Source organism: Nannospalax galili, unplaced genomic scaffold (assembly GCF_000622305.1).
Source record: "Nannospalax galili isolate Female #2095 unplaced genomic scaffold, S.galili_v1.0 scaffold719, whole genome shotgun sequence".
Lineage (NCBI taxonomy): Eukaryota > Metazoa > Chordata > Mammalia > Rodentia > Spalacidae > Nannospalax > Nannospalax galili.
In genome coordinates this window covers 381550-405598 of record NW_008341883.1, presented here as the reverse complement: position 1 = coordinate 405598, position 24049 = coordinate 381550, and the positions used below count along the sequence as shown (strand labels likewise).

The following is a 24049-nucleotide window of genomic DNA, read 5'->3' as shown; positions in this document are numbered from 1 at the left end:
TCTCCTGTGGTTTTTAATTGGCTTACTGTTTCACTTCCTTCTTCATTTCATCCTGAGTATTCTTCAATAATTCTCTTTTCTGAATTCATTCAGAAGTTTATCCCTATCTTCCTTCATATCTTCTTCCAGTTCTATGTGTGTTCTTTAAATTCACTGAATTCTCTTATCATGTTTATAATTGTTCTTTTGAGTTCCATGTCCTGTGTTATGTCTAGGGAGTTCTCACTTTACTCTTCTAGAGGACTTTTGATACTTGGTGGGCATATATTGTTTTTGTTTTTCATGTTATTAATTTTTCTCTGTGAATTTGAAATGTGGATTTCTTTTGTAGTTTCTGGTTCTTGTGTGAGATCAAGCCTTCCTCTGTTGAGTTTAGGTATGCTTCTTTTTGTAAACTTTATGTACCTTTGTGGTTTACTTGTTAGGCATGGGAAGCTAGTTGGTCTAGGCTTCAGGTTCTTTCTTTTGATTTTATATTGGAGTAGCCAAATTGATTTTGTCTTGTTGCTCAGGAGTTCCCACAGATGCCCAAGTCAGATAAGGATCACCCTTAGGAGGCTTTCTCCTAAGGTCTGGACCCCTCCGGGAAAGATGGTGGCCTCAGGAATTTGAGGACTAGGCTGGCCTGGTATCAGGGCCCAGGAAAGAGCCTGGCCTCCAGGGATGCAAAGGAAAGTGGGGGCAAGAAGAGGCCCATGGGCTCCTGAGGACTATAGGGAGGAATTGGGTCGGTCTGGATGCAAAGGATCAGGAAGCAGTGGGGATTCTGGACTAAGAGGTCAGTCCACAGGTCTGGGGTACCAAGACAAGAAATGTGCCAGTCCCCCTGCTGGGAGGTGAGGTGGGGGTGGGGGGAGCTGGGAGGGTGAATGTGGCTGGGGGAGTCAAGGTGTAGTGGGAACAGCAGCCAAACTTCTTTTATTTATTTTTATTTTATATGTATGAGTGTTTTGCCTGTGCATATGTCAATGCACCCATGTCAAGCAATGCCTGCGGAGGCCAGAAGAGGGCATCAAATCCCCTGAAACTAGAGTTACAGGTGGTTCTTGGCCATTATGTGGGTGCTGGGAACCAAACCGAGTACTCTGCAAGAGCAGTCAGTGTTCTTAAGCACTGAGCCATCTCTCCAGCCCCAGATTCAATCTTTTTGTCTGATAAGGCAATCTTCAGCATGCAGCAAGATCCATCTCATTACTGTGGAAAATAATCTGTGGCAAGTGACAGAATGCAGCAGGGCCTGAACAAAAACGGCTAATCCTTGGAGTCATTTAAACCAAGAGCAGACCCAATTTGTTCTCAGAACTGTTCCTCTGATTTCCTTCAGAACTGTTTCTTCAGCCAAAGGGTGCACTCTATTATTTAAGCAGTACATTCAGCATGATATAGGAAAGAAATCCAGAACTTTGTCTTATCAAGGAAGAATTTTCCTTTTCTGACCCCCTACCAACCCAGAAGAGCATATAAATCCACAAACAGATGTTATCAACCATTATATTTGCAGCAAATACTGTTGGTAATTCCTTACTTTCAAAGTTGCTGTTTGCAGCAATGATATTTTCACAACACATACACACACATTCATTGTTCTGAGCTGGGGCCAAGGAAGGGTCATGAGAGAGAAATAAAGGACATAGTTTAATATTAAAGCTATGTGTTTAGCTCAGCTTATAAAAGTTGATTATAAGAGGCGTCTAAGGCCTAATAAAAGAGTTTACATTGTTTCCCTAAAGGCTCGCTAAATTTAAATAAGCTGATTACACAGTAGGAGAGCAGACTGAACAGAAAGTATTAAATTATCTCAAAACATAAGATTAACTTTGGTTACAAAGTTAGATAAGATAGGAGGCCTTCCCAGAAAATTCATTCCCATACCAATCAATATATAGAGCTGTTCTGAAAATCAAATATACTGATAGGTTCAAATGATCACAGAGCTGGAAACACTCTTTAATCACCAGAATTCCTTGTTTTGCAAGATTCCTCAGTATTCCAAACAGTATTTCTGAAACAGCTTGACCTAATTTAAACTTAGGAAGTGTGTCCTCCAACACTGCTTCGGGATGCAGCCAACACATTCTTCCCAGATGAGGCCAAAGCCAGCCACACTGTGTAGCACCTGCCCAGGCAAGAGGCTCCAAGTGATGATGCCTCTGCCTTGTCTCCAGCAACCACTATCTTCCCTCCAAAAAAATCCATACACTGTTAGAAGTATTGGGCCTTGCCAGAGGAGCCAGGAGTGGGCCCAGCTGCCCTCTGGGTTAGAACTGTGGCAGATATGCTTTCAGGTCAGTTAGACTGGAGCTAGCATCCTGGGTATGAAGTTCATGTTGCCAGAGCAGCCAACAGAGTTGCTGCCTTAATCTGAGTAAAGAGAATAAAAGGCTGTTCACAGAGGACAAGAAAAAAGGGAAAAGGGAAAGAAAGCAAACCTAGTGGCTGAAATGGAATGTGTCTGAATGGTTCCAAGCTGAATTTTCTCAAGGCCAAGACATAGAAATGTTACCACACTCTGATGCTCATGAAACCCCCTGAGACTCCTCTGCCTTTAAGAACACCACACAGGGAGCATACAGCAGAGGGAGGCAGACACAGGACCATCTCTCTTACCTTCCAGAGGTCAGGGGATCCTTCTACCAGTTTGGCTTTAGTGTGACAGTATTTTAGGGCCAACTGCAAACACTCCGTTCCAAATTCCAAGTCATAGTCACTACACTATACAAAGGAAAAAAGAAAACACATGTAGGAAGAATTAAGAAACTACAATACAATTAGCCTTTTAAAAAAGCCTTTTCTTTTACAAACAAATAATTTCAAATGTAAAAGGAAGTGCTTAGAGAATTTGCAAACTGGTTAATCAGCTGATTGTGTTATAGGATAATATTTTCTGTGCTATAAAAGCAAAATAAAACAAGTAAATAGGAAAGTCATAATCATCCCAAGAGATCTGGACTTCCTCAGTGGTCTCAGGTGCCTCATAAATAAACAATAGTTGATTTCTGTTACACATGCTTGAAGATAGGGCTGGGGAATTTCCATGACATAACTCTTTCTTTAACAAACAGGCATCTATAAAATTCAAATCACCTATCATCTATTTGTAACAAGGTCACAGTTCTGATTCATTTTGTATTTACAATATCAATATATCATTATTAAAACATTTATGTTTGTTTCGGAGCACAGAAATGGTTCAATCTTTCATTGTGTAGAAAAATGTAAACTTCCCAAATTCAATAAAATATAAAGAATATTTCTAAGCAGAACCATCACAATCACTAAGCAATACTATAATTCAGCTGCTCCGTGACTCCAAGCTCTGACTCCAGCTATATAAAGGTAAACAGCACCTGTATAATGTCCTCAAGGAACTGGGGTCTAGGAGGAAAGACTGGTTAAATAATTGGTAACAGAATATAATTTGCGACACTAGGAGTGTAATCCTCAAGGAACACGATGGGAAAAATTACCTGATTTTACATGAGGTTACAGGAAAGGCCTATCAGAGGCCATAGTCTCTGGTCTCCAGTTTAAGGATTAAATAAAAGTGGAGGAGGAGGACCACTAAGCAAAATATGTCTGTACAAATGTACAGAGGAGCAAGGCATTCATTCCATGTATATTTTGCATGTATGTATGCGTGCATGTGTATGAACGTGTGGGTGAGGGAGGATGTGCGTAGTATATGTGATCAGAAATTGATTTGGGGGATCTTCCTCATTCACTCTTCACCTCATTTGTCAAGGCAGGTATCTCCTGACCCTGGACCTTCTTGACTAGTTAGTCTTGTTAGTAGCTAACCCCAGGGATCCTTCTGTCTCCACCTCCCAGTGATGGGATTACAGGAGCACAAGTGGGTGCTGGGGATCCAAATTCAAGTCCCAATTCTTGTGTGACAAGTACTTTACTCACTGAGTCTTCTCCCTGAACCCCTCAATCTGCATTTTGAGAAGGAGCATAACTATGTAAGCGATCAGTAGGAAGGAAAAACAACAAATACAATATTTAGCATATTTATCCAAAGGTATTCTATTGTATTGGAGATTACAAGCTCCTAACTATAGTGACTTATGAAATTAATGAAGAAAATAAAACCAAATATGCACAAAGTCCCTATTTTACCTGAAGAGTCACAACTCACACCTATTTCTATGCACTACATATTTCCTAGGAATTTTTAATACAATAGTAACAGTAAGTTGAGATGTATTTTGGTAAACCTCTGATTTATACTCTCAATGTCTGTACAGTATTATCTGGTAGTATGTGAGACGTATATACAGGGAAGAGTGATACCATGGTTAAATCCTGGTAAGAACTAGTAACAACCTTGACTTGTCACACTAGCAAGATAATGAACACTCCCTAGACAGCCTTCAGGTAGCCACAAAATGTATATAGAGAAAAGCCCATAGGAAGAGCTCCTTCCTGCCTGCCTCAGGCGGTGATGTGAAGCATACCAGATGCTGCACTCCCAGCCATGCATGACCGGATAAGTCAATGGAAAACAGACAAATATGATGCAAACCTATATGAAATACATACAGGAAACAGAGCCTGGGCCTTATTAGAGACTAGTCTGGACTCATCATTACATAGACTAATATATAACAATAATGGGGCTTGGGGACATTTTATAATAAAATTTTTCTTTAAAAGTGAATTTAAATCCATGCAATCAATGAAAAATTCTGAATTTCCATTTTTTAGAGAATTAATGAACAAATTCTTTTTTTCTAGAATATGGTAAACTGAAAGCTATGAAACACACATCTGAGCAAAAGAAAGACAAAACAACTACCATAGTGCAACTTTGTTCTTCAGTCCATCAGGGCTGTGCTCACGGGATGACCAAGGGAGCCTTTAACCTGAGAAAAGTCATGCCTCCCTAAGAGAGAAAGATTGCAAGCACTAGCTCACCCAAATCAATACACAAAAGAAAGAGAAGCTGGGAGTCACATAAAATTAAGAATTAAGAAATAATCAAGACCCAGGTGTTAAAGCCTCAGACCCCACCCTGTGTTGCTGTTGGGCAACAGAGAAACTCTTCAGATGCAAGGTCAAGTAGAAGGAAGTTAAGTCACTGGGGTGTGAGCTTGAAGGAAATACTCAAACCACAGTCTCTCAATCTCTTTTCTTATTCCCATGCCCCACTGAGCAGCTCCCTCTGCCATGCCATCCTAGGAAAGATTACATCACCTTCCCACAGTCCCAAAGCAACAGGGCCAAAGACCATGCCAGAAAGCACTGTTAGTGGAAACCTACCCAGTTCACATCTAGCATTCTGCCTATCTGTTCCTGCTGCTGTCTACTTTAGCCATTAGAGCCCTGAGCATATCAATCATAGCTGTTTCAATTCCCAGTCCAGTAATTCCAGCACCTTGCTGTATCCCACCAGTCACACTTGCTCTCTGCCTTTGCTACTTTCTGCCTTTCCACTTATGCTCATGCTCCCTTGATACTAATCATGATTAGTAGGTAAAGGTAAGATAAATGTTTGTTATATGGTAGTTATGGGGCATGTGTGATTAGGCCACAAGTCCCACAGTGAGCCTAGGCCTTTAAACTGTCAACTCACCATCACTTAGTGCCTCCCGTCTGAGAAAGAGGAGTTAGGCTAGAGTTGGGTATTTCCCTTCTACATTGTATTAGTTGGACCTTTTATTGATATTACTGAATACCTGGGAGAACAACTTAAGGGAAGAATTACTTACTTTGCTTAGTTTCAGAGGATGTAAATGGTATGGGTTTTGAAAGTCCGCCTATTTTTCAGATGTCTTGTTCATTGTTTAGGTTGTTTTACTCAATCATGGTATGGAGTGAATGATAGAGCAGCTTACATTACAGCAGGCAAGAAGCTGAGCAGTAACAGGAAAAAGCCAGAGCAATATATAGTCCCATAATATACACCCCGCCCCGGGGACTGCTCCCTCCGGCACAACCCACCTTGCATAGTTCCACCACCTCTCAATAATTCATTCCGATTTGAATCCATCAATAGATTAAACAGTTCATCAGAGTCAGTGGGAGGTGGTATATGCCTTTAATCCCAGCACTCAGTAAGCAGAGCCAGCTGGATCTCTGTGAGATCAAGGTCATCTTGGTCTACATATTAAGTTCCAAGCCAGCAGAGGCTACAGGGAAACTCTGTCTCAAAAAAACAAACAACAACACCACCAAAAATCAACAGGTCAATGGCTGGAGAGAAGACTCAGTGGTTAACAGCACTGGCTGCCCTTGCAGAAGACCTGGGTTTGATTCCAAGCACCCACAAGGTGGCCAACAACCATTCGTATCTCCAGTTCCAGGGGATTCAACACCCTCTTCTGACTTCTGTGGGCATTGCAAAACACAGGTATACTTACATACATAGAGGCATAACATTTTTTAAAAATATATTTATTATTTTTTGTGTATGAGTGTACTGCCCGCATGTATGTGAGTGTCAGGTCAGAGCCCTCACAGACACACCCACAGTTGTACTTTAATCTCCTAGACATTTCTCAATCCAGTCAAGTAACGATCAAGATGAACAATCACAACCATGTTGGTTAAGCTCAGGCTGTCCTGGCTCTACTTTCCAAGATTTTTACTTCAGTAACTTTTGATTCTGTATATTTACCTATTTGTCTCTCCAAATTAGGGGGACAATAGTTTTCCCTGTGAGCTCACATCTCAACAAGAGAGGTACTTTCTCAGTTTTTTACTTGTTATGACAGAATAACAGCATCTAAGCTCCTCAAACAGTCCCACGTAGACTTTTCAGGAGGCTACAGGAGATGATGGTAAACAAAACTGGAAGAGAAAGCTGAGAAAAGGAAAGACCTGGGGTACAGAAAGTATGTAAACTGCACATCAGGAAGTGAAGGGATTCCTAGGATGGGAGTTAACAGGAGCCCAGTGATTAATGTGTGGGAGGCAGAATGGGAAACCAGCTAAGAGGCTAAAACTGAAAAGATTCTCTTTGGAGGGTCTCAATAGAAGTAGGTTGCTTCTATAAATGAAAATCAGGAATCAGAATTAGCAAGGAGGTTTTTTATTTTTGTGTCATTTCCCATGTATACAATGCCCTACAACTAGTTGCCCAAAAAGAATGTAACATTTGGGGCTGGAGAGACAGTTCAGCAATTAAGAGCACTGGCTGCTCTTTTAGAGAACCTGGGTTTGGTTCCCAGCACCCACATGCCTGCTAACAACCATCTATAACTCCGGTTCCTTGGGATTCGATGACCTCTTCTGGTATCCATGCAGGCAAAACACTCATAACAATTAGAAAAAGAAAGGGATATAACATTTATGTTGTATAGTGCACTATGCAGAAAATAATGCTGTATTTCCTAAAAATAAATGCTTACAAGAGGTATGACTTTGTTTCAAACATATATATCTAATACTTTCAGCAAACTGACCTGATATTCTGGTGATAAGCTGCAGAATATACAAAATCCAAATACCCAAACCTCAAATTCACATCTGCATATTATTACTATCTCAAAAATTTTAAATCTGACTAATACTAAGACAAACACAGGATATTAATTTCCTCACATGTTAATCAACTTGTTGTAACTGCTTGGTCTAAAAGTGTGTGTAAACTGGGTACATTAAAACTTATAGCATGTCCCTAAATTAAAACTTATAGCATGTCCCTAAATGGGTTTTATTTAATTAAAAGAAGTATAAGTATGCTGTAATGAATCCAAGGCACTATAGCCGATTAAGAACATGGATGTGAGAAATAGATGTATTTGGCTTCCAACCAGGGTACTGCCCAAGACAACAAGGCTCCAGGTTGGGGGCAAACTAATCTGTCCCTCAGCTTCTTCAATTTAAGGAACAGAGAATAAGAGTTAACACAAAGAGAAACAATAGCAACTATGAGGCATCTGTTGAGGGTTCAGCTGGTGGCAAGTTTTTGGTAAGATCTAAAGGATGATCAGTTATAACATCAAAGCCATACTCTGGAGGTTAAAAAGTTGTCAGAAGCTAATTAAAAATATGCAGACTGTGTAGAGTTCTAGTTTCTCTGCAGGGAGACGGGAGGTATGCCTGGCAGTGCAGGTGCTAAGGTTCTCTCATGCTTGTACTTTTCCTTATGCCTGAAATGGCAACACTAACTCCATTTCATTCTAGCTGACTTTTGCCCACCCTGTGTTTCTGCCTAGTTTCCCCCAACCCCCTTGCTAGCTGTAGAACAGCCATGAAGGCTGCACCTGCATTTCATGGAATATACTGTTTCTACAATACTGGGAAACTTACAACTAGCCAGGTTCCACATTCTCTCCCAGCTACACAGAATGGAGCCTATAGTTTCTGCAACTCAGAGAAACTTGTTTTTCCTAACTAAAACTTAGAAACTTTTTGTTAACTGACCTGCCCCTGGTCTGGTGGAACTGTGGTGATCTGATGTAACTATGCTTATTAGCTTTGCCCTTGGCATGATGGAATTGTGGTTTTCAGTTTTTTAAAGCCTGCTCTGCTTCTCCTCTGGGTTGGGAGTATTTGGGGGTATTATGCCCCTTTCAACCACTGATTGTTAAAGGGCTCTTAATTAGAATATCACTACATGGCCTTCCTCTGTGCCTTTTGATAGGGATTACAATGCCTATTTTCTGTTCAGAGAAATTGACGATAAAGTTATAAATGGCAAAATTTTCTTTTTTTTATGGCTGAAAAACATTCCACTGCTTATGGATGTATGTAATCACATTTTCCTTTTACATTCATCCATTGACAATCATTTCAATTTTTCCCCAATTTCAGCTACCGTGAGGCTTCAATGGGCCTAAATGCAGATATTCCCATAAGGCATTGCTTCCTTCCCTGAATCTCCCCTCAGACACAGCACTGCTGGTAAGGTAGCTCTATTTTTAACCTTTAGGATTGTGAGAAAACTGCAGACTGCTTTCTGTAATGACTGTTTCAGTTCACACTCTCACCAGTAAAGTACAAGGATTCCCTTTCCCCACTCTTCACTAACACCTTCTCTTATCTTTTTGACAACAGCTGTCTAGCACTTATGAGGTAACCCTTGTCTTCACATGAACAACTAGTTTATGTTGGTTTATGTTTTGTTCCTATAGCCCCCGCTGGCCTGGAACTCGCTATGTAGACCAGGCTGGCCTGAACCTCAAAGGATCTGCTTAGCTCTGTTTCCCAAGTGCTGGGGCTAAAGGCATGTGCCACCACACTTGTTGTAAACCTGCAAATTTCACTTCACTTCTATCTATGACTCCTCTGGAGATTTCACTTCTAGTAACAGTCTCTAACTGGGCCCTATAATTCATTATTCCTCTTACTCTCTCCTCACAGTGAACTAGCCTGTTTACCTTACTGAGGCTTCAAGCCCTCCATTTCAAATCTCCATTTGCCCTAGGTTTAAAAAAGTCACCATTTTCTTAGCTTGTCCTTATCAACCAGGAAACCGTGAATGAAGGCCTAAAGAAATGTATTACCAGCAGCCCAGCCTCCTTGCTCTGTTGTCTAAATACCAGATGTTCCTCATTAACTACATTGTATTCTGCTTTCCTAATTTTAGTCTCTCTATATAATGTTATACATACACATGCTATCAAGAACCAAAAATCTCTGAAACGTTTATTGTAAAAAAAAAAAAAAAATTCACCCATCTCTTTATCCAACATTGTCTCCCCTGAAGGCAATCATCATTCCTTGTGACAAGACAGTATTTATTTCTGTGTTTAACAGTCAACCACTGTGGTCACAAATACACAAAACCTGGGACAGGTTACAATAAACTTCCTCCTCTACAGCTGTCAGGTGGCTGAGCGGACCATGCTGCAGGAGCTCTCATCCATGTATTTGCTCTGGTAGCTTAGACTGGATGGGCAGTAACTAGAGGCAATAAAAGCAGCACAAGAGGAGGAACCCAGAAGTACCAGCACACTATCAGCCTCCATCCACTTACATCTTGTAAAATCTCTTTGCCTGAAGAAAGTCACGCAGCCAAATACAGAATTAAGGATGAGCTACTTTGCCCAGCAGGGCCCATGGCAAGGGCACAAAGTCACAACACTACTCCCCAATGACGATGATTCTGGCTCAATAATTTAGCTATAACAGGCTACCTCTTAAGTAATACACTTGTGGTATTGTCTCTTGATTTTTCTCTTACTTACCCTCAATGGAACAAAAAGAATTTTGTCTTTTTTTTCCCCCCACAACATGTACCCACACTTTTCACTTCCCATCATTTCAATATCGTAACTTTGATCATACCAATACTGAGTGTTTATATCATTGACTATGCAAACCTTTCTCAAAACTGAATCATATACTGCTAAAATTCCTTTTCTGAATAACTCTTTGTTTTCCCTGGAATTAGAGCTTATCTCTGTTTTATGTGGGTAGTTTTCTATATGCTTATGACTCATCCACTACATACTTGGCTGTTTACCTAAATCTCTCTCAAGCTGCTCTAAGACAGAAAGTATTTCACTAGTTTTATACTATGAAAGAGTCACCCTTGGAGGCCTCTAATCTTTTTCAACATGGACTGCTTGTCCACTTTGCCAGTTGCACAAATACTCTCCTCAGAACACTGCATGCCATCTCAGGAACATTTTTCACCTCTCTCCCATCATGTACCCCTACCTCTTATATGCCATGCATTCTTATTTCTTAATTGACTCATTTTCCTAGAATAAATCCTCCAAGACCTTCCTATCAGGAGATCTTGTAGAAGATAACTATCTTCTTAAACTGGACTGACTGTCCAAACAAAACCATTCCAAAGAGAGGAAGCCAAGGCATCAAGAAGCTAGGTGCTGAGCAGGGGAAGCTGGGGTCTCCCCATGCAGCAGTTAGCTTGCACAGGATCTGTGTGTCACTCTTTCGAAGGCACCGGGGCCTCAACTGCAGCCCCTGTCCTCCTAGTACACAGAGAGCTCTTGACATGGGTCCCAGATATTCTTTGGAAATAGCTTTTGACAAACCCTGATTCCATAGGAGCTGGAGAGATAGCTTAGTGGTTAAGAGCACTGTCTGCTCTTTCAGGGGACCCAGGTTCAATTCCCAGCACCCACATGTCAGCTAACGACCCTCTGTAACCCCAGTTCCAGGGTATCTGATGCCCTCTTCTGACCTCCGAAGGCACTGCGTCACAGAAGTCCACTTAAAAACACTCAGGCAATACACTCATATACATAAGATGATATTGATGATGATGATGATGATGATGATGATAATAATAATAATAATAATAAATTTTTAAAACCTGGACTTCCTTTCCTTCTTCACTCAGCTCCTAAAGTCATTTGCCTGCCTCACCATCATCCTGGAATTTGACCCTTTTATAACTACCGAGTCTTTGCTACTAATTCTCCTGCTTGCCAGCTAATTTTCTTTTGTCTGTGATTGCGAGTCCTCCTATTCTTGGAGTTATGGCATTCTTAATTTCTTTCTAGTTCCTTTAATGATGTTTGAGTAGTGGCCCAAATTATATAAATGTCCAGGCTGCTATCACTACCTAGAAACAGAAATGTGTGCATGTTAATTAGATAAATATTCCAAATTGTCTTCTACAAAGATGGCTTCAATTTATATCCCTGCAAACAATGTATGAAATTGTAGCAGGGCTTTTAATGTGCAATAAATGAATATGACTCATAGGCAGCCTCTGTTAAAAAAAATACATTGTGTATAATGCAATTATTTTTCTGGGAAAGGATTCCCCAATTTTCAGAGGTCTTACAATCCAAAAGCGTTAGGAACTATTGTTTCATGGTAATCATGTAATGGTCCAAGGCTACAAATAATCTGATTATATATCCTTCCATCCGTGACAACATTCAAAATACTACAGCAGTGAGGCAGCCTGGGAAGAATGCCCAGCAATGAACAATACATACATTACAGTAAAGCTGAATCAAAGACATGTATGCACAGGTTTCTCACTGTCGTTAGGAGCATGCTCACAATATTCAAGTATTAACAAAACAGACTAGCTTACAATTAGGTAAACAATGAACACCTGCATTCAATTTATCTTCTCGAAATCAAATCTGAAGCATTTTGCATACATTTACATTGCTTGAATTATGCAATGCTCTTTAGAATTGCATGAGACCGCAATCCAAGAAGCTTTGTTCTTCTATCAGATCATCTTCTGAGTAAACAGTCTCAGACTATGTCCACTGGAGTCTGATAATAAAGATATACCCCTCACTCCATAAGAAGCAAAAGTACAAATGATCTGCTAAGGACAAGACTTATTTGGTGTATCAATTTTTAAATGAGTTTTACACAGAACTATATTCACAAAAGCTTTTTAAATACCTATCAGTAAATAACAAACCTATCATATTATTGAAAAGTTTGCCAGCCCCATTCAGCCAAACTCCATTATGAACATAAGGATAGCACCATTCATCGCTGTCAGTTAATCAATACATAGTTTTTTTTTTCCTGTATGAATCCAAACAATCAGCATGACAAAGTGGTAGGAAGAGAAGCAATTTCACTGGGAATACTAAAATTGCATTTTTAGCGCTTTCTGTTAACTTTCACAATCAAATATTATTAAAACTATAAAAAGTAAAAATTTCAGTGAATGTTTTATTTATCTTCTTTTATAAAGTACTAAAAAGGAGACAATAAAAGCAGAAATTAAAATACTGGCTTAAAGCACAAGTCGCTAATCTTATGTGACAAAGAATTAACTAACGTGCCATGTGTAAACAACTGAAGAAAAGCAATCAAAACCCTGTATCGCTACCTAAATTCAGAGATAAGATTGAAATTCTTGCAAGAGGAACTATGACAGGGTTTTGTCATAATCTCATCAAGAGAGCATAAGGACTTGAAATGAGAACAAGAAATGTAGAGAAAGAGCCAAGGTCCAGAAATCCTCTCTGTAGCCACAGGATCAATCACATTATTAGAAGTCGGATGATGCAGAAAAAGCTGCTCTATTGGAGAGATCTGTTAGATTTAAGTTACTTGTAGTACATGGATTTGAAATATTCCTAGGCAGTTGAAAATGTGAGAATTTATGTGAGAATTATGAAAAAGAATGGAAAAGATGGAGTACATCTACTCACTAAGCAATGTGCTGAAAAGGATGAGTAAGACCAAGGGGAAAACAGCACAAATGTAAAATGAGGGCCTCACTGTCTTAACGGCAGCATGCCACACATAGGGGAACCAAACAGAAGCACCCATGACTTTGTTAAACATCTTCCTTTCAATCAGCTGATACATTATAAACCACACCAAATTTAAGCTCGGTTGTTGCAAACAAAACTATAACAATTGGCTTTAACCCCTAATAAGACATTATCCTAAGTCTTTTTCTAACTAAAAGTATAGTTTTATTTTTTACTTTCTACATAGCCAGATCAGTAGCCTCCTGCCGACCTACTCCTTCTACTGATGCTCAGGACCTCCTTCCTGTTCCTAGTTCTCAATTAACATGGTATCTTCAAACCCTTTCTGTAAGTCTTTCATATTACAGAACAGGTTTCCCAGCACTGACTCAACTAAAGTGTGATCTATGAAATTCTATATCTGCCAAAAGTTGTGCTTAACAAACATTGTTTCTTTGTTCCCTGTGGTCTATCTTCTTCATGTATGACAGATATCATAATAGAGAAAGAATTAAATTTACCTAAACACTAGGCCGTCAAGGTGAACAGTAAAGAAACAAAGCTTTTTGATAATAAAACAGAATGATGGATAGATCCATATAAGAGCATGTGTGAACTGCAAAACTATTATGGTTTTTTTTTCATTTTTTATTGAATTTTTAAGTATTTCACACATAAAATCATCTTTATACCCCCCCTTCCCCTTTGGCACCTTCCCATAGCCCTCCCCACCCCACCCCACTGGAGTTCATATATTCTGTCATTTGTATTAAGGCCTATTATGTAAAGTTAGTGTCCCAAGATGTCCCTCAATGAAATATGACAAACCAGACAGATAACAAATCCATGATTTCACTGATACAGCATTCCAAAAAAGAGAAACGACTGAGACAAAAACCATATCTGTGGTGCCCAGGGAACCAGCCACAAAGGGGCACAGGCCACTTGACAGGTGACAGACCTATTTCAGAAACACTGTTGTGAAGGTTCCAGAGCTGTATGCTTGACCAATACTCTCACCAAACAATTACTTTCATATAAATTATGTCCCAGTAAATTTTAACTATATAATAAAATACAAACATCATTTATAATGACAAGAATAAAAAGAGTAAGCTACCTGGTAATATATTTAACAAAAGAATTTTAGGACTGTTAGAAGGCTGTAAAATTTAACTGAGATATTTTTAATTGAAAAACATATAACTATTGAACGTAGACACTACATTAGAAAGATTATACTTCACACCAAACTAGCCCACAGATAAATTAAAAATCAAATAAAATCCTAATACACTTCATAATACTTGATAAATTGATCCTCAAGTTTATGTAAAGAATAAGGTTATAAAGTACTATAACTCTCTAAATAAGAAGAATCAGGCAGCATAATTTGTTGACTATAATTTTATTTCCATTAAATTATAAATTACAATAATATATTACTTACCATGCCACTATTATTATCTATAAATAGTATGATGTTATAGCAATTAAGATAGCTTGTTAATAAGAGGCGAAATAGTTCATGGAACTTGGCAAGATTGATTTGATTATGAATACTTGACCCTTGACACAGCTAGATTTGCAGGTAAGTGGGAAATTAATAAGGAATTATTCTGTAAATTTTGCTGTTAAAATTGGTTATCACTATAATTTTTTCCATACTCAAACCATACATGAAAGTTTATAAAAAGTATATAGAAGAATATTTTTTGCGATGTCAGAGGAAAATGTCTTCAAATACAAAGACTATCGCAGAGCACAGTGGTACACACCTGTAATTCCAGCACTCAGGAGACAGAGGCAGGTGGGTCACTGTGAAATCCAGGTCAGCCTGGTCTCCTGGTCTACATAGGTAGTTCCAGGCCAGCTGGAGCTACAAGGAGACTCTGTCTCAAGAATGAATGAATGAATGAATGAATGAATGAATGAATGAATGAATACTATCTAATAAAACCACAAAATTGAAATGAAAAGTCAATGGGAGAGGGGCTGGAGACATGGCCCAGTGGTTAAAAACACTTATTCTTCCAGAGGACCCAGGTCGAATTTTCATCAACCCTATGGTGGCTGACAACCATCTATAACTTCAGTTCCAGGGGATCCGACACCCTCTTCTGGCCTCTGTGGAGCAATGCACACACATGGTACACTTAAATACATTCAGGAAAACACCCAAACACATAAAATAAAAATAATAAATTGAATATTTTTAAAGTCAATGGGGGAAAAATATTTACAACACCAATAACAAATTATTTATATAGAATATGAAAATGACTCTAAAGAATCAGTAAAGCATTAGTGAGCATAAAGACCAGCAAAGAGGGCCAGTGAGATTGCTGAGTAGTTAAAGGCTCTTGCCACCAAGCCTGATGACCTGAGGCTGATACCCAAGACCCACATAGTAGAAGACAGGAACTCTCATAAGTGTCTTCTGACCTCCACATGCAAGCAGTAGCACATATGTGTCTACACATTCACACACATACATAGACACACAAATAAATGTAATTTAAAAATTTTTAATGATCTACATATATGTAAAATTAAAGTAATATTCAAAAATGGAAAAAAGAACCACAAAGAGATACTGTTGATACTTCTACTGGAGTGGGAAAGGTTGAAAGGTGGGCAGACCAACATAAATCTAAAAAAGTAGGAGCTGTCACATCCACAGCTAGTCTATGGCATCACCATTTGGAAAACCTTTGATGTTTATAGTAAATTTAACACACATACATTGTATGACAAACTCCTCATTCAGATCTGTCTCCTATATATTTCTTATAGGCCTGGGAGATAGGTTTATAGGACTGTTATGGATCATGGAATTACCATCCCAGGTTCTCACTCCCCATTAATACCTATCAATGACTTTGCAATGTGAACTTTGTAGTTCTTCTGAGTGAGCAGAAGGTGTTTTTCCTGCCCTTTGACTTTGGATTTAGCCTAAGACTTGACAGGGCACAAGAACGAAGAAGACTGATGGTGTGCATTTATTCAAAGCCGAACTTTAAGGGTGCCTCATGTTTGCACCTGGATTCTTAGGTTTCCAGTAGTCTCAATTAGAAAAGCATATTGTAGGGGCTGGAGAGATGGCTCAGTGGTTAAGAGCACTGACTGCTCTTGCAGAGGACCTGGGTTCGATTCCCAGCATCCACATGGAAGCTACGAACCACCCTTAACTCCAGTTCCAGAAGCCCTCTTCTGACCTCCGTGGCATTGCATGACACGGGTGCACTCACATACATGCAGACAATACACTCATACACATAAAATAAAGATAATAAATAATTTTTTTTAAAAAAAAAGAATAGCATGTTGTAGTCTCAATTAGAAGACCATATTCTAGTTATAAAGGCATGGGGCCAGGCTCCCCAGCTAACCTTCCCATCTGCAGAGGGAAGGAGAACTATCAGCAAAGCCATGAAATACACATTTATTTTCCTTTTAGGCACTGAGCTTGAGTGGTTTTATTTGGCAATAAAAAACTGACAAGAACATCAATATCTAGAAATCCTTTGTACACAATAACGATCTATTGTGGGCTGAACTGCATCTGCTCGTGTTGAAACCTTACCTCTGGTACCCTAAGAACAAGATCTTGATTGGAAACAGTGTTTTTACAGAGGTAATTGAGTTAAAATGAAATCATTAGGATGGTCCCTAATCTAATCACTGTGTCCTTTTTAAAATGACAAATTTTGGACAGAGACAAACACACAAAGAAGAAAGACACAAAGAAAAGAAGCGCACTGAGAGGATCGCGCCAGGAAAGGAGAGGCTGCTGGCAAACACTGAAAACCAGTTGAGACAAGCAAGGCTTCTCTCCTGGTGCCATCAGAGAGAGCAGGGCTCTACAGCACCACGAGGTTAGACTTTCAGGCTCCAGAAATGAGACAATAACTTTCCGGTTATATTAAGCCACTCCATTTGGGGACGTTTTGGAACCTAGGAAACTAATATATGCCTCAGAAAATAAAACAATAACAAAACCTAAAACAATAACAAGAACACCAAAACCTAAAATTTGGTTTGGGAAGCTGGCATTAGGAGGCAAAGAAACTGAAAGAAGAAAATATGTCATATAGTAGCACAATTAAGAATCAGTCCACAGCAACTTGGCAGATAGAAAGCATGTTTAATCATTTAATGAATCTGGAAATGATGGCTTCCAGGCCTTCCCTGTATCTATGTCCTTTGTCGTGTAAATTTACATTTCTGCCCAGTAAGATAGGAAATCTATGCCCACCTATTGATATGGTTATGGGATTTGCCTTAGGCAACAGAATGAGGTGGAAATGACAGTGTTCCAATTGCAAAGTTAGACTTTAAAAGGCCTTGTATGTCTCCATTGTCTATACCTGCATCCTCTCCATCCAGAACAAACCTGAATAGTTACTAGACAAAGAAAGATGAAAAACTGGACCAGAGTTGCTCAGACTTTTAGTGTAAAGCAGAGATGCCAGCCTAGTCCATTCTAAATCAGCACAGCTCCAGCTGACTTACCAAAGCATGAGCCTGACATTGCTTATCATTAACCTACTGTCTTTCTGGATAAGCTTCTACACACCACTTGCACAACAAAAGCAAGCCAGCATACCACTTCATTGAAAAGTTGTTTGAACTTTGGTTAAAAGTAAAAATAATTGAATAAACCATCACACTAGCATATTACTGTAATACTAATAAATACTAATAAACTACAAATACATTCAATAGAAATATCAACAAAGAGCAGTCCAAAGAAAAAATATTCCTAGTATGATTCTGTTCATAAAAACATCAAAACTAGGAAATTTCAAAACAACCAGGGGAAGGCAAGGAAATTATTAAGACAAAGTTCCAGACAATTCTAAGAGAGAGGGGAATGCAAGCAGGAGCACAGATACAAGCAGGCAGGAGGACACAGCACGCTGCATGAACACAAAATGAAATGCTTATGATTTATCTTTAGACCAACTTACCAAATGTATAATATATTCTGCATAATAAATATATCACATACTTTCACATATCTAAGGCTACAAAACCCTTCCTGGCTGAAAGGGGCCAAGGCCTTCATGCCCATCCCTCCAGTAACATCAGTAGGCGCAGACTGGTGAAGAAGTAGTTAAAAGTTACAGATTGATATTTTGGTTGTTAGCCTTACCCTTTAATAGCTGAAATACGTACACAATATATATACATGAGTGCATGTATGTACGTGAAATAACAAGAAACACATGCCAAACAGGAGAAACCTCCCTTCGAGTTGTTGGCCGAACAGTCCAAATGACTCCCAAAATAACACAGCCTGTTGCCTCAGCCCTTGCTTGCCTCCCAGAACTTAAAGGTAAGACCCTATTGCTGAAGGCAGGACATACTTCAGATACAGGACTTGTAGCAATGGAGCTGGAAATGACCTGGAAGCCTCCTCCCAAGACTAGCTCTCATAGTTCTAGAGGACACTATGCAAGCTACTAAGGAAGAAAATCAATCAGTGGTCCAACTCCAGCTTTAAAGCCAAATAATCACAATGAGCAGCACAACAAACTATATTGGGGCAGTAGTGGCACTTTTGGGGGTAATCAACAGGTATCTAATTGGACTTAAGTCTGCTCAACAGGAGAGAACTCATGTGTGGCACTGTAAACATAGCCAAATACACATGATTGGAAAGGTCATAAATCCTAGAGAAAACCCTATGTCTGTCACATCTCTAGACAAACATTTTTTTTTTCAAAAGTCATCCACTTTATTGCCTGAACATGGTAAACTATGCAGCTTCCATGTTCATTATGGTTTCAGCTGCAACAAGGTCTTGGCGAAAAACATAATTTCTTACTATATGCTAAATATGGATCCTTATATCTACAGACAAATATACCAGTCACCACTCATCAAAGAAGCTTCTTTTTGCAACAGATGGAGTCTACTACAGAGTTCCACAACTGGTCACACACAGAAAATAAGTGTCTGTGAGGTGCCCAACACTGACACATCAACAATGAAACCTCTACACCTAAGGCTCATGGAACATAGTGGGACAAATGATAGAGAGAACACTAATGCATCTCTCAGTTTTCATCAGTGAAGTTTCCTCATGCAACAGAGGGCAATGAACACAGAGGCCACAACTGGCCAAAGTGTAGAGAATAAGAGACTGCAGAGTGCGCGTCCCTGGATAGGACTCCAAATTAAGCTTCATTCACCCAGGGTTCAGGGACCACTGTGGAAGAGGGGACAGAAAGATTGTAAGACACAGGGGTAGTAGATGACCACAAGGAAAGAGTCTTCTAGGTCTCTGGGAACTGGCTCATATGAACTTACAGCAATGGTGTCAAGCGTATACAAGACCCATGTAAACTCAGACAAAAACCAGCATAGAACTGGGGAAATGGGCAGCAGGCTCCAACCTTAGAAGAGGAAACTATTGGCAGCTGATCACTACTGGGTGAAGGAAAGTTTGTCTTCTTTAAGGGAATAACATTAGGTAGGCTGAACAGGCTCCAGTGGATGAACTCACACCAAAAGACAGCTGGGCACACGACTCGATAGGCTTTAACATATAAGACAGAAAGTGTCAAATCCTGTGGGTGGGCTATGGGGGGTTGTAGATAGAGGAGGTCTAAATATGATTAAAATGTATGAAATCCACAAAAATTCAATAAAAAATATACATTGGAAAAACAAGAGTTACAGATTGAAGGCTGGAGAGATGGCTCAGCAGTTAAGTGCATGGGCTGGTCTTGCAGAAGATCCAGGTTCAAATCCCAGCACCCAAATAGTGGTTAACAGCTGTAGGGGACTCCAGGTCCAGGGAATCAGATGCCTTCATCTGCCCGCCATGGGCCCTACATGACACTGGTGCACTTACATACATGCAGGCATAACACACATACACATAAAATAAAGGTAGAAATTTAAAAAAAAAAAAAAAGCGTTACAGACTGGAGAGATGACTCAGTAGTTGAGATCACTGGCTGCTCTTACAGAGGACCTGGGTTCAATTCCCAGCACCCACATTGTGGCTAACAACTAACTGTACATAATCCCAGTTCCAGGTGAATGCAATGCCCTCTTCTGACTTCCCAGAAAATGGCATGACACAAGTGTACTTATACACTTGCAGGCAATACACACATACAAATAAAAATTTAAAAATAAATAAATAAATAAATAAATTTTTTTAAGCAAAAGAGTTACAGATTGAGAGCCAGGCATAGTGGCACATGCCTTTAATCCCAGCACTGGGGAGGCAAGGGCAAGCAGATCTCTGTCAATCTGGGGCTGCAGGGAGAACCTGTGTTAAAAAAAAAAAAAAAAGAGTTACAGATGAGGATAGTCTGAGTCCAGTTGGCACATGTGGCTTGCGGTAACTCTCTAATAAATAACAATCTTTTCTGAGAAACGTCCTAAATCTTCTTAGCTTCAGTGAGTTGGGTTTATTTCATTTATTCAATTATAAGCAAGTGACAGGAACACACAGGTCAACAGGGTTACTTTTCTATAACTCTTCCATAGCCTGTCTATTCCATGACAGAACAGCAGAGCATACCACCGACCACCACCTATTACACTTCACTGTGGACACTAGCCTTGATGCAATCTGACTTTAACAGAATCTTCCTGTTGGCCTTTGCCATTTTGAAAGCAGTTACCGTTTAGTATAAATAAGCTATTCAAATGCAAGGAAATAATGTGTCCATATTAAGAAGATCGAGGCTAAGCATGTTCTATACATAAAATCACCACTCATTATCCTTATGTAATCCGCCATGACAGAAACATGAAGATATAATGACCATTGCCACTTCATTTCTCATCTCAGTGAGGTGCCTGAAACAAACGTTTTTAATATTTGCCTGTATTTATTTGCTTTTTCCCCTACAACCTATAGTAGTAAATGAGAAACCATAATGAAAATGTTGGGTATACTGAGCACTCTGCCTTCTCTTATTTTAGAAGAAATGCTGAGTTCATGGTTTCTGCTTCTTAACTCCAGCTCCAGGGGAATCCGAAGCCCTCTTCTGACCTCCCCAGCACTGCACGCCATGGGTACACTCACATATGTGCAGGTGATACACTCATACACATAAAATAAAAATAATAAATAAAATATTTTTTTAAAAAGTCTCAACCTTCTTTGTTGCCTGACATTTCCTTCAAGCTCCCAATTCATAGATTCTGCTACGTGGTCTATGCTAAGGACCTACCTAGTCTTGAGGCCTTGAGGCTGCCAGTGATTACTGGTTTATAATCCAGATGAACTGGCTGACACAGTTGAGTGAGCTATGTTCCATCTGCAAAGAGCAGTGGAAGAATTTCCAGGTTGGGAAAGGAAGGAAAGGAAATGCCTTGTGCTCCTCACAGAGTTGGAGAGTTGCAGAAACTAATGCTGAAATCGTAAGGAAAGAAACACCATGGACTAAGCAGATGGGAAAAGAAAATAATAAATTCACCATAAAGAAAGAAAAAAATAGAAATAACTTAGCTCTTCACTTTACAGTTATCAACCAATTATGTTTTCCAATCACATACATCTTTCTTGGAAAATGTACACAAAAGTCAGTCCAGTAAATTCCACAGGCATTAAAGAATTCCAGGAATAGTAAGGACTGTCAAGAGGCAATTACCTAAAATTTCTCCAGCAGCGTGAAGACTATGCAAGGGTGGCAACATTGCTCATGGCTTTTCAAGTGTATCAAATTATGTAAAAACCTTTCCCACTCCAAAATGGCAGGGAATTCTCAGGCTAAATCTACAGAAGTACTTACTGCTCCCACTTACAGGGCATTCGAACTCTTCAGAACATCAATTCCTCACACACATGAAGGTCAAAGGAAACTTCTACGCACGATGGTTTAAACAGACATTACCAGACAAAGACTCTCATTTTAACTTAAGGTACATTTGTGCTCAGGAATATTTCCAATATACATTCAATCTCAACAGGAATGATCTCTTTTAGAACAGCATTTTGGTGATAGCAGATGAGGCCGTGTAATAGACTAAGAGATACACTACCTAAAGACTACTCTTTAAAACTTACACTCACAATGGTATATAACTCTTGGAAGGATTAGAATACTGTTTTAGTCTTTTGAGTGTGTGTGCATGTTCATGTGTGTGTAGCTCAGGTATCATATCTCGGGACCTATCCACTTTGTTTTTGAAACAGGGTATTTTACTGGCCTGAGGATAGCTGGCCAGCAAGCTCCATGAATCCTCCTATCTCTACTTCTTCAGTGCTTCGATGACAGGTATGCACCACAATGCCTAGCTTTCTTATTTTTAGCATGGGTTCCAGGAATTGAACTCAAGCCCTTGTGCTTAAAGGCAAGCACTACCGATTGAACTATCTCCCCAATCCTTGTTTTAGCACATTTTTGTTGCTATAATAAGACACATGATGTTGGATAATGTATAAAGAAAGGAGATCTATCTGGCCCATGATTCTGGAAGGTCCAAACAACATGGAAGTGGCATCTGACGACGGCAGCATGGCTGTGTAAAAAGCACAGAAGCAGAAAGGGAAATATTCAAGTGCAAAAGGCCACATGCATGGGCTTGGCATTCTTTATAACAACCTACTCTTACATGACTAACCCAGTCATTGAGGAACTAGATCATCCCTCCCAGGGTGAAACCTAATTACTTTCTAGAAAAGTCCTCCTCTCAAAAGCATCACAATGGGAACCAAGCTTCCAGCACATGGAAGTGGATACATGTGCTTCCTTCAGAGGATACATTCAAACCATAACTAAATCACAGTAAACTTGCTTTAACATGAAATGTGTTTCAAGTAAGAACAACAGGGGGTAGAGAAAGGTCAAGGAAGGCTCTAGGGCTAAAACAGACCCATGCCCAGTTCTAAGTTCTCTGAAAGAACTGCCTTCCTCCCAGATTAATAATTGCTATTTTCCTGAGTGTTGACGTTCATTCCCTGCTCTTCAATGTAAGCAAAAGCACATTCTCCTCTCAAAGGATTATGATGACATTAAACAGACAGCTAACAGACACAGGCCTGGGTTCACTACAAAAAAAAATTGCAGGGGAGAGGTAGCTTGCTGATTAGTTTTCATTGTGAAGACTAGGAAATACATACAGATGCCAAAGAAGGAAATTTCTTAAAGCAGATGTCAGAGGATCAAGACAGATAGACTGTCCTACACGGCCAATCACAGAGGCTCTCTTTCCCCAGGGAATCTTCACATAAGCAAAGGATTTAATAGTTATTCAGTCTATTGTGAGCTCAAATTGTCTTTATTTGTAGGTACCAGAACCACAAAAGCAATATTCCTGAAGGAAGTAAAGATTAATCTATGTTAGATATATCTCATAAGTTCTGGTATGTTCTTATGCTCCAAGTTTTTTTTTTTTTTAAATACAGTTTCAATACATACCTACTATATCACACCAATTCTCACAGAATTTAGGTAGATGTATAATTCTGTTTTCCAAGATGTATAGAAAATGAAGGACTTCAGGATGACTATGCTGGATGATAAATGCTAACTTTTTTATTATTTTATGTGCATGAATGTAATGCCTGCATGTAGGTAGGTGCACCCCTGTCATGCAAGGCCTGCAGAGGTCAGAAGGGGGCATCAGATCCCCTGGAACTAGAGTTACAAATGGTTGTTAGTCACCATGTGGCTGCTGGGAATCAAACCCGGGTCCTCTGCAAAAGCATCCAGTGCTCTTAACGACTGAGCCATCTCTCCAGTCCCAAATTACGATTATTCTTAACATAAAAACTGAAACATTACCATTGAAACCTACCCGATGACTTTATAGACATACACAGGCATCAAGGATCCAAGTGCAACCGATTAGGACTACTAATAATCAGATACATACAGATTAGAGATGCATGTGCCAACATCTCAATGTTAGTAGCAAAAACAATGAGTCTTTCTGCAAGGAACAATATATTCCAAAATGAAACGTAGATC

The 24049-nt window shown here is 39.5% G+C and overlaps 1 protein-coding gene across 1 annotated transcript in view; it reads right to left on the bottom strand.

Annotated features, from left to right (window-relative positions):
- Positions 1 to 2607: 2607 nt before the first annotated feature.
- Positions 2608 to 24049, bottom strand: part of Crppa (CDP-L-ribitol pyrophosphorylase A) — a gene marked incomplete at its 3' end in the record, with an annotated part of 84643 nt that continues 63201 nt past the window's right edge. Inside the window, exon 5 of the mRNA XM_008837609.2 lies at positions 2608 to 2712. Within this exon, the coding sequence (XP_008835831.1) occupies positions 2608 to 2712 (105 nt within the window). The remainder of the gene's footprint in view (positions 2713 to 24049) is intronic.